This window comes from Suncus etruscus, chromosome 7 (genome assembly GCF_024139225.1).
Source record: "Suncus etruscus isolate mSunEtr1 chromosome 7, mSunEtr1.pri.cur, whole genome shotgun sequence".
NCBI lineage: Eukaryota > Metazoa > Chordata > Mammalia > Eulipotyphla > Soricidae > Suncus > Suncus etruscus.
In genome coordinates this window covers 9,276,374-9,287,144 of record NC_064854.1, presented here as the reverse complement: position 1 = coordinate 9,287,144, position 10,771 = coordinate 9,276,374, and the positions used below count along the sequence as shown (strand labels likewise).

Here is a 10,771-nt window from a genome sequence, read left to right as displayed (position 1 = left end):
CCTCCTTCTCCCATCCAGAGCCATGAGTCCCTGTGCAATAAACTGTGACATTTGGAACTGAGGTTTTTTTAGTGAGTGGCTTTATTTGTCACAACACACAACACTGTAGGCTTTAGTGCAGTACAGAGTCGAGGCCCAGGAACTCCGGCCACCGGTGCCAGCCAGATGCACCTGCTCCCACCGGAAGGGAGGTGGAAGCCCAGCACGTCAGTCCATATCACTCTGTGGCTGTGACGAGTGGGAAGCTGGGCCAGCCCTGCCGCCGGATCTTCCTTTGTCTTCACAGAAATGCCGTGTAAACAAGTTGCTGAATATGTTTGACCTGGAATCCTAGAAAAACTGAATTCCCTTCCCGCCCACTGGGGGCTAGAACAGACAGGACAACCCCGTTGAACCCCAGGCCCCTGTCTGCAGCCGGGCCACTCCGTTTGCTCGCTTCAGTTTGGTTTTAGGAGCTTCTCGGGCCTGATTTCTCCCCGGCCCCTGCCGCCACAGCCCCTTGGCAGGCTGAGGTGTCACAGATGCCGGGGGTCCCCTGGGCGCCCACAGCCCCCTGCAGGCCGGGATCTCCAGGGAGGCCGGGCTCGCCATGGGCTCCGTCATGGCCGTCTCTGCTGGCACCAGGCACCCCTGGGGGTCCTAGAGGAGAGGACGTGAGAGAGATACCAGGAAGGATGTAGCAGCAGGCCCAGCATTTGGGGCGTTCACCTCGCTTCTAAGTGGGTGAGGGCTGCTTTGGCCCCAGATCATCAGGACTGTGAAGGGGCTGTGGGGCTGTTGGAGTCTGGGGGAGGTAGGACCAGATGGCCAACTGTGGTGAGTGTTGATGTTTGCCAGTGTCTGAGGCCTCTGTGCCAGCCCCTAATCTGCCTATAAGCAAAGGGAGACCCTTCCTGGGAACAGCTCCCTGAGTCCCGGGGGGCCCACACCACCTACCTTGGAGCCCCTGGTCTCCATCAGGTCCGTCCAGTCCCTTGCCTGCCGCACCTTTGTCACCTCTGTCCCCAGGAGTGCCTGTGGGAGTAACCCAGGTGTGTGAATTTGGGGGTCCCTGAGCACCGTCCTTCCTGCCAGCTCCCTGAATCCCATTGAAGGGTTCAGCCCGAGAGTGTAGGCCTCGGGTGTGTGGAGCCAGGTTTCACTCCAGGACTGAGTATATATGTATCTGCCCGCTTCTGTGCCCGTGTCTGTGTCTGCTGTCGTGTGGACTGAGTCTATGGATGGCCGGCGGCACCCCTGGACTTCTGAAGCCCCTTGGAGCTCCCTGGGGAGCAGCACAACCCATGGTGGTGATAGAGTAGCCAGCATTGAGCCCTGAGCTGCGTGTCTCCATTGTCCCCCCCACACCAGGGAATGTGCTTCTCATAATGGCTCACCTCTGGGTCCAGGGTCTCCCAGCTCCCCAGGGGGACCACGATATCCAGGGGCACCTCGAGCTCCAGGGTGGCCGATGGAGCCAGGGGGGCCCGGGGGGCCAGGAGGCCCCGCAGGACCCGGCCGGCCGATGGAACCTGGCTCCAGGGGCTTCCTCAGGTGAGCTGCCAGCTGCGCGATTTGTTCTTGGAGACGAGATGGGGCCTTGGTGCCTCGTCCTGGACAGCTGAGCTGCCTTGCAGGTGCTTCCAGCACCTGCCCTAACCTGACCCGGCCACCTCTTCCCAGGGCTCTGCTGATCTGAGCACTGAGAGAGACACCCCACGGGAACAGGGCAGGACTCACCGCTGATCAGGCCCCCACATAGCTCTCGGATGTGCTGCTCGCTGCTCTCTTTGCCCTGGAGGCACCCAAAACCCTTTAGCACCAGGGCCTACTGCTCCCCCTGAATCTGCCACAACCACCACCACCCTGTCCCTGTGGTGTGTGGGTGGAACTTACCGGAACACCCGCTCTCCCGGTGATGCCAGGCACACCCGGTGCACCAGGCAGGCCCAGGGGCCCAGGGGGCCCAGGGACACCGTCCACGCCTCTGGTGCCATTGGGGCCCTGGATGCCTTTGGGGCCTGGCTCCCCTCGATTGCCGGACTACAGAGAGCAGGAAAACCTGCTAAGAAGGCTGGCCCTGCACCCCCACCCAGCCGCCTTCACTGGACAGCTATGGGGTCTGTGGGCGCCGCCATCACCCACCTCTCCTTTGGGCCCTACGGGGCCGCTGGGACCCTGCAAGGGAAAGGGGTGGTTAAGGGACTGATCACTGATGCACACATTGTCATCCCCTACAGGTCACCAGGTACATCAGCCCCCACGCCAGGCTCTGGGGCCCAGGGATAGGAGACACTCAGGATGGACGGACAGGACACGCCCTAGCATGATGGTGGCAGGACAGTCCTGGGCAGCACTGGGCATCAGTGGGAGGCTCTGGCCTTATCCCTCTGCCGGACTCTGCCCCCAGCTCTGCCAAATGCGGCTCCAAAGCCAAGTGGAGTTGCCATGTGTGACCCCGGGAAGGACCCTCCTCCTGCCAACGAGACTAGGGCTGCCTGTCACTCACCAGGTCCCCTCTGTCTCCAGGGAGGCCATCAGAGCCTGCGATACCCTGAAAGAAAGGTCGTGAGTACTTCTCCGGGAGAAAGAGCAGGGATGGGGGCGGCGTGGGGTCCTTAAGACCCTTGACAGGCCTGGGGGTTCCTTGTCCTCACCTGCCCTCCCTTGGGTCCAGTCACTCCTCCGGGGCCCTGTTGGGGTGAAAGAGGATTGATGAGGGAGGGATGGGGGGAGGGAGGAAGAGAGGGAGAGGGAGAGGGGGGGAGAGAGAGAGAGAGAGAGAGAGAGAGAGAGAGAGAGAGAGAGAGAGAGAAGGGAACGACAGGCAAAAAAGAAAGGATGGAGAGAAAGAAGGGGAGGAAAAGAAGGGAGCGGAGAAAAAGGAAGGGAGAAATGGGAGAAAGGGAGGGGGAAGGAGTGAGAGTGAGAGGAAGACGGGAGAGTAGAGGGCGTGGGAGAGGAAGGCGGGAGGCTGCAGTTAGAGCTCCACTCTACCTTACCACCCCTGAGTGCCAGGGGGTATCCCTGGTGCCCAGGCCCCCCTGCTAGGTAGTGGTTTCAGGCAGTGAAGGTGCTCTTAGGTCCCCAGGTGGCAGAGGCCCCTGTGGGTCCCTGCCTGGGGAAAGTTTGGGACCAAGACCTGGTGTTCTCAGCTCTCAGGGGCAGACGGGCAGCACCAGGAACAGGGCCCAGGACTGGTGCAGCAGAACTGGGCCAGGCCCACCTTCCAGGGCCTTAGTGCCCAGTGAACCCAGTAACCCTGGGAGGCTTCCTGGTGGCTTCTGAGTGACCAGAAGTTAGTGAATCCCCAGGAGGAGCCTAGGTAGGGCAGCCAGGGAACCCCAAGGTAGACCCCAAACTCACCCGAGGGTATCCACAGCCTGAGGTCTGAGTGAGTGAGCGAGTGTGTTTTCCTCTGAGTATGTGCCACTATCTCTGTGTGTAACTATCTCTACAAGTGTCCCTGTCTCTGTGTGTAACTGTCTCTCTATATGTGTAACTGTGTCTATGTGTGTCTGTGTGAATCCTGGGCTATAAGGGGGCACTGGGTGTGTTTGTGTGTCTGTGTGTATTACCAGGCTGAGGGCAGGGGAGATGGTACTTACCTGGTCTCCAGCACCCCCTCGGAGGCCCTGGGGTCCTGGCAGCCCAGGGTCTCCAGGGTTGCCCTTTTGGCCCTGTGGACGAGAGAAGCCCAAGTGGTCACACACAAGGTTCCCGGCCCCGACCCACCCTGCCCGACCCCTCCACTTCCCTGCCCCAGCCCTGACGCACCTGGAAGCCTCTGATGCCAGGAGCTCCGGGAGGGCCTTGTGGGCCCAGAGCCCCCTGCAGGACAAGGGAGGTTGAGCACCCTGGGGCACAGCGCAGGCCTGCCTGCTCAGGTCAGGGTACCCCAGAGGCTGGGCCCCAACAGGTCCACACAGTCCCAGCTGGTCCCCTGCCCTTACCAGCCCCACTCACCGTGGAGCCCCTGTGTCCAGCTTCGCCTCGTTCCCCGGGGGCTCCGGCGTCTCCCTAGTAGAGAGGAGGGTCAGCGGGCCTGGGTCCTGGGCCAGGGCTAGGGAAGGGGGGGGCTGGTACTCACGGGGAGGCCCGGTTCTCCGGAGGGTCCCGCCTCGCCCAGTTCTCCAGCTTGGCCCTGAACAGGGACACAGGGTCAGAGGTGACCGCCACCAGGCCCCCGCCGCTGCCCCCCACCAAGTGCCCACGTACCAGTTCTCCCTTCTCACCCTTGACCCCTGCTCGTCCGGGGAGACCCTGCAGGCAAAGGGCAGGAGTGAGAGAAGCCCAAGTAGGTGTGGGTGGAGACCCCAGGGTGGCGGGTGCAGGGGGAGACACTCTCCGGCTGCTCCCTCTGCCCACACTCACCGGTAGCCCGTTGGGGCCCTTCTCACCGGGGGCACCATTACGGCCAGCCTCTCCCTGTGGGAGAAGTAAGGGGAGTATTGCTGAGGGCCCAGTGGAGGCCCCTGGGACCCCTTCCACTGCCATTGGCACTGCCACCCACCTTCTCGCCATCCACTCCGGGCACACCGTCTCGGCCGTCCTTGCCAGGCATGCCCTAGGGACAAAGCACCTTGAGGCTTGGGCAGGGATGCCAGGTAGGGTGGACTCAGGATGGAGTGAGGGTGTCAAGTCCCTCCCAGCAACCCTGGGCATCCTCGGCCATTTCCCTGCTGGGCCCAGGGGTTTGGGTGCTGGGACTGTCCAGGCTCTGTGTCCACAGTCTGATGACTTTTGACACCAAAGATACATCTAGGAGTGTGGGCGAGGCCTCTGGCCTGCACATACCCCCTAGCACCTCTAACCCCTGCAATGGGAAACCCAAATCTGAGTGGCAAGGAGCAAAGCAGAACCAAGTGTTGGCAGATGTGGAGAGGGGGAACCTGGGGCTGTGCGTGCCCCTACTCACTGGCTCTCCACCTGGTCCGGGCATTCCGGATACTCCTTTAGGACCGGGTCTACCCTGGAAGACACAGGAGCACGGGGTCCCCCAGATCACCAAGCTATTTCCATGGGGTATCAGGGCAGGTCATGGAGGCACACATAGCTGTCTGCTCCTGACCAGGGGGGTTGCCCAAGGTTGGGCAATGTGGGGCCCCCATCACCAGACACTCCAGGAAGCTGCTGCATTTGTGAATACCGTATTTTCCGGCGTATAAGACAACTTTTTTTTTTTTTTTTTGGTTTTTGGGCCACACCCGGCGTTGTTCAGGGGTTACTCCTGGCTGTCTGCTCAGAAATAGCTCCTGGCAGGCATGGGGGACCATATGGGACACCAGGATTCGAACCAACCACCTATGGTCCTGGATTGGCTGCTTGCAAGGCAAATGCCTCCATGCTATCTCTCCGGGCCCATAAGACAACTTTTGAAACAAAAAAAAAAAGTCAACCGAAAATCGGGGTCATGTTTCAATATGCCGCTAAACGAAAATTGTCTGAATGTCGCCACAAAACGAATTTTCCAGCTCGATCCTGCACCAATCACTGCAAGGCTGCTCGGACCACCTCTCTGACTCAGCCAATCCAAGCAGGCTTTTTACGCATGCAAATTAGACAAAGCTTTGGACCCGAATCTACACTGTCAAAAGTCTGCTCAGATGGGCCAGAGTCAGAGAGGAAGTCTATGACAGTCTAACCTTTGAACCTTTGCTTGTTGTAATTGGCTCACTGTGGTACATGAGCACAGGAACACATGCAGCACATGCAGCACAGGAGCGTTCTGCCTGATACAGCAAATATAGGCCTAAACCTATGTTTTAACTGCAAAATTAGGGGGTCGTCTTATACGCCCAGTTGTTTTATACGCTGGAAAATACGGTAGATGTGGAATCCTGGTACCTCACTTACCGAGTCTCCCTTGGGGCCACGGAATCCCTCTGGGCCTCGCTCTCCTCTGTCCCCCTGCAGTGACAAAGGTGGAGACCCAGGTCAGCAAGAGAGAAGCAAGTAGGCCCAGGGCATCAAGAGTGGCAGGATGTGACCCCAACCTGTGCCTCCCATACCTGCTTGGCAGCCCCTCATCTCTGCCCGGTGTGCCCACCTGTACCTACCCAGGTCTTCCCAGGTGTCCCTGTGCAGTCCAGTATGTCACAGGGCAGGGACAGGGCCCTCCCTCTCCCCCAAACCCCCACTTACCGCTTTTCCAGGTGCTCCTGGGATGCCCGGAGGCCCTCGGAATCCAATGGGACCCTGCACAGGAGGGAGGGCATCGGGTCCCACTTCAGGCCGCCTGGCGTGTCCCAGGACCCCCCACCACCTCCCCTGTCACTGTCCAGTCTGGCCCGGCTCATCCCTCCCACCCTCTGAGGCCAGAACTTTGGGGTCATGAGCACTGTGAGAGGCAGAGCCAGAAAGCACCCTCAGGGCCCTGTGCCTGAGCACTAAGTGACCTACAGTCCTGGTCTCCCCCTCACCCGACTCCAGGAAGAGGCCACACTTGCTGATGCCCTCCCTCCAGCAGGCCCCAGAACGTACCCGGTCTCCAGGGGCCCCGAGAGGCCCTGGGAATCCTGGCTGTCCCCTGGGCCCCTGTGGGAAGAAGCTAGAGTGACCTTTGGATCTCAGCTCTGCCCACAGGTGACCATCACCTGCAGCCAGAGCTGTTATGGGGGTGCCCAGGGCAGACCCCAATCACCCAGTCCCTCCTCCAGCCCCTCACCTGTAGCCCCACGGTACCCGGAATACCAGCAGGCCCTGGGGGCCCAGGGGTACCCTGTGAGGAGGGAGAAGAGGTGTGTCGGCACCGGTGGGGTCCCCTGGCTCTGGGGTGGGGCCAGGCAGCTCCAGGGAGGTGGTGTGGTCTGGGGGCTCAGGCACAAGCAATGGGGTCCCCGGAGTAGCTTAGCCTCTATCCCCCACACTGGTCACCTTCTCGCCGTCCTTGCCGACTTCTCCCTGCTCCCCTTTGTAGCCGCTGGGCCCCTGAAAACAGTGAAGAGTGAGGTGTCACATGACCCTGCCAGTGAGAACACTTAAGAATGGGCCTGCTTTGCCTCTTCAGGCTGTGCACCCCCTTCCTCCCCCGACTTCAGGACTGGAAGTATGCAGCTGTCCCTTACCTTGAACCCTGGCATTCCAGGGGGCCCAGGGGGCCCTGGTGGGCAGACAGCTGGACACTGTGGGAACAGAGTATCAGGTGTGGGCTGTTACCAGCTCCAAGGGGCCGCAGGCTTCACCAGCCACTGAGACCTCAGTTAGGGTCCCCTCAGCCCAGCCAGTTTCCTGTTTCATGAAGGGCCCCAGACCAATCGGAACCTTGGTTCTTCCGAAGCCGGATTTGGAGGGGAGAGGTCCTTTGTGGCTATCTGCATGAAGAGCCCAGCCCCTCCCTGGAGAGACCTACCTGCAGGTCAGGAGCACCTTCTGGGAGTACTGCGGAGTGGCCCTGGAAGAGAGAACAATGGGGTTTGCCCTGCACCCCTTGGGAGAGGAGGGCCACTGCACCTGAGCCCCAGCCCCCCACTTTGTACTTACCGGGGCACCAGGAGGTCCTGGAGGGCCAGGCAGGCCTGGGAGTCCCGAGGGCCCCTGGAAAATGAGAGAGTTAGGAGACCCCCACGCTGAGCACGTTTCCCAGGGGTCCCAGGGGTGCCCAACCCAACCCTGTGTGTGGCCCAAGTCAGTCCAGGGTCCCCCTGAATCTTTGGGCACTGATCGGCCTGAAAGTGGAGTAACAGGAGGTGGAGGAACATAGGCACAGAGGGTTCATAGAGTTGGGGTGTCCTAGAAGTAGGGGAATCACTCACCGGGGGACCCCGTAGGCCGATCCCGCCTGGGAGGCCACTTACTCCTGTCTCTCCCTAGGGGGGAGGTAAGGGAGAGATGAGACCCCCAGTTCCTGCATCACCCCATATCCTGTATCCCCTACCCCCCTATCCCCTGCCATGTCTCCCCCACTCGTGTGCCCCAGGCCAGCTCAGGAAAGGTGATGGGTCTGGTACTCACAGGGGGTCCTGGGAGTCCTTTGCCCTGCAGAGCCAAGCATATATCGGAGCTCAGTATAGCCACTGGGTAGGGGTCCCACCCCACCCCCTGTCCAAGCCTGGGCCTGGAAGGTCACTCACCCCCAGCCCAGGAGGTCCTGGGGGTCCCAGGCTTCCCTGTGGGAGGAAAGTCAAGTAAGCAGAGCTGCTCATCCAGGCAGGAGATCCCAGCAGGCCTGGATGGTCCCCCAGCACTGCTAAATCTCCAGATTTTGGGGTAGCCTGGCCCAGGGGAGTGGAGATGGCCCTACCTGCCTCGTGTCCCCCTTGGCCTCAGCGTCCCTCTCTGTCCCCACTGTCCCCCTCTAGACACTCTGGTCACTTGCTTCCCAGATCCATAGCTGAACTCCTGCCCCGAGGCTCCCAACAACTGTCAGTTGTTTTTTTTTTTTGGGGGGGGGCGGTCACACCCTGCGGTACTCAAGGGTTACTCCTGGCTCTGTGCTCAGAAATTGCTCCTGGCAGGCTGAGCGGATGCCGGGAATCAAACTGGGGTCTATCCTGTATTGGCTGCATGCAAGGCTAACACCCTACTACTGTGCTATCTTTCGGGCCCCCACTGTCAGTTTCTGTTCAGACTTTAGGGCCTGGTTAAGGCCCAGGACCTGTTCAGGAGTGCAGGCACTTGTGGAGACGGGACGCAGCACACATCTCTAGTGTGTCTGAGGGAAGGAGGGGTCAGGCCAGAGGGGGAAGAACCAGGTGGGAGCTCAGGGTGACCCTGCCCACGGCCCAACTCCCAGGGCCTGCCCAGGTACCAGCACTTACCCGTTCTCCAGGTGTGCCCTTGGGCCCAGGAGGTCCATCCCTCCCGGTCAGACCCTAGAGAAGACACAGGCTTAAGGGGGTCTCCAAGAGGACAGTTCCGGGGTGGTGGTGGCAGGGACCACACTTTGAGCTACATCTCCCCCTCCCCTTCAAACTTAGGAGCCCTCCTCACACCCACAGTTTCTGAGGCTATGTGGCCATGTGAGTATTGCAAACCATGTGGTTGCAGGCTCTGGAAGCCCTAGAGAATGGGGTGTCTGTCCCAGATCTGCTTCACTGGACCTTGATGCCCTCAACTGAAGACGGACTGGGGAGGTCCTTAGGAATGTGGAGGGGAGGGAATGAGAGAAAGGGAGGAGGGGTGGGGAGAGAAAGGAGAAGGAGGAGAGGAAGGAGGAGGGAGGGGAGGAGGGAGGAGAGGGTGAGGAGAAGAAAGGGCGGAGGGGAGGTTGGGGGGCTCAGCCAGGTCCACTCACGTCTATCCCCGGCAGTCCTGGGAGCCCCGCCTCTCCTGGAGGCCCTGGTTTCCCGGGTGCTCCTTTGGGTCCCTGTGGAAGGGGTGCAGGGGCATAAGCAGGGCCATGGGGGCCGGGTCCCTCAGAGGAAGGTGATGTCTGCCTGGTTCTTGTCTCCTTTTCTGCCAGCCTTCCCTGCTTACCTCCTGGTGGCCAACCTTGCTCAGCTTAGGGCAACTGGGTCCTTGGTGATCCCCAACCCCATTCCCGATCATCTCCTGGCTGCAGGGCACCCCCAAGAAAACCCAGCCCTTCCCACGAAGCCCAGACACTCACCGGAGCCCCAGGCAGCCCAGGGGGACCGACTTCTCCCTGCGGAGGGACAGTGAGACTGTGAGACGGCACCACTGAGAAACAGCCCACTCACCCCACTGGGGTCTCCCCCAAAATCATGGGTACCAGAGGCTGTGACCCCCCCCCAATACAGGAGACAGAGGATGGACCCCCAGGAGCCAGCGGGAGGAGGGACCTCCCACTCTGCTGCTGTTGGCCAGATCCTTCAGGCTGGGGAGCCCCAGGGCAGACCCTTCCTGTCTCTCTCCAAAGCCACAGCAGTCCAGAAACCTTGAGACTTCCCCTCACCCCTCCAGACAGCCCCCGTGAGCGCCAGCCAGGAACAAGGCAGCTTTTGTGCGGTCTGTCTCCTCAGGGGCCATCTCCCCAGGTCACCCCAGTCCAGGAGTTGGAGTTGGGGCTGAGTTCTGGCCACCAGGCTTAGAGTCACCCTGAGACACACACCCCCCCAGCACATCCCCCAAAACTCACATCAATGCCATCCTTGCCTGGCTTCCCAGGTGGTCCTTGAGGGCCGGCGGGACCTCGGGGTCCCATTTTCTGCAGGGAGAAAGGCCATGAGGCAGTTGCTCCCTCTGGGGTCTGCAGAGTAGCCCCCCACCCCTGCTTCTGGCACAGAGAAAGACCTGGGCCCTGCCAGCCCCTCAGAATCCCCAGGCTAGGCCAGGGGCCGGATACCAACCAGACCAGAGGCAGAGGGTTGGGAACAAAGGCGACATTGTGTCTGGGAGCAGAGAGGCTGGGTTGGACACTACTCTGCGGGGATGGGGTGCTCAGAGCTCACCCACCAGGTGTCCCAGGTACCAGTGAGCTCAGGGGTCCCCACCCCTGGTCGTGTGCGCTGCTCTTGAGGACAGGACAGACCGAGACGGTCAGCAAAGGGTCTCTGGGCACAGCCCGCACCCTCTGCCAGACTCACCTGTGCGTTGGAGCCGGCCAGAGCTGCTGCGGCCAGGAACAATGAGAGAAGGAGCTGTGCTGGCATGGAGGCTGGGGCCATGGCTGCAGTGCTCTGAGCAGCGGAGTAGTGGCTGCAGCCTGTCCCGCCCAGGCACAGCCCCTGGCCCACCTGGGGCCGCCCCGTGGCATGTGGGGGCTGGCCGCTGGGCCACGGGCACACACACACACCTTTCAGAAGGCAAACAGAGCCCCTTTCTCTCCGCTCCGCTGGCGGATGCGGGAGTGGCTAAGAGGCACCCCGCTGGCTCCTTGCAGGGGCGTCCT

The 10,771-nt window shown here is 61.1% G+C and overlaps 1 protein-coding gene across 1 annotated transcript; it reads right to left on the bottom strand.

Annotated features, from left to right (window-relative positions):
- Positions 1–63: 63 nt before the first annotated feature.
- COL9A3 (collagen type IX alpha 3 chain) lies at positions 64–10,689 on the bottom strand. Its single transcript, XM_049777157.1, has 32 exons — positions 10,467–10,689; positions 10,019–10,087; positions 9,530–9,565; positions 9,215–9,286; positions 8,739–8,792; positions 8,052–8,087; positions 7,933–7,956; positions 7,734–7,787; positions 7,462–7,515; positions 7,331–7,372; positions 7,047–7,103; positions 6,856–6,909; positions 6,647–6,700; positions 6,463–6,516; positions 6,124–6,177; positions 5,836–5,889; positions 4,898–4,951; positions 4,493–4,546; positions 4,354–4,407; positions 4,198–4,242; positions 4,070–4,123; positions 3,946–3,999; positions 3,757–3,810; positions 3,588–3,659; positions 2,637–2,672; positions 2,489–2,533; positions 2,125–2,157; positions 1,876–2,022; positions 1,720–1,774; positions 1,377–1,559; positions 937–1,014; positions 64–639 (listed from the first exon to the last, which is right to left on the bottom strand). Exons 1-32 carry the CDS (start codon positions 10,545–10,547, stop codon positions 449–451), a joined length of 2,058 nt encoding a protein of 685 aa, XP_049633114.1. The 5' UTR covers positions 10,548–10,689; the 3' UTR covers positions 64–448.
- Between the last annotated feature and the right edge of the window lie 82 nt (positions 10,690–10,771).

Excerpts from the sequence above, each read along its gene's own strand:
- COL9A3 (XM_049777157.1), bottom strand. The coding sequence starts at position 10,547 with ATGGCCCCAGCCTCCATGCCAGCACAGCTCCTTCTCTCATTGTTCCTG. Across the intron at positions 8,793-9,214 it reads CAGGACTGCCGGGGATAGAC|GGTCTGACCGGGAGGGATGG; the intron begins GTGAGTGGACCT and ends TGTCTTCTCTAG. Across the intron at positions 6,517-6,646 it reads CGGGTACCGTGGGGCTACAG|GGGCCCAGGGGACAGCCAGG; the intron begins GTGAGGGGCTGG and ends TTCTTCCCACAG.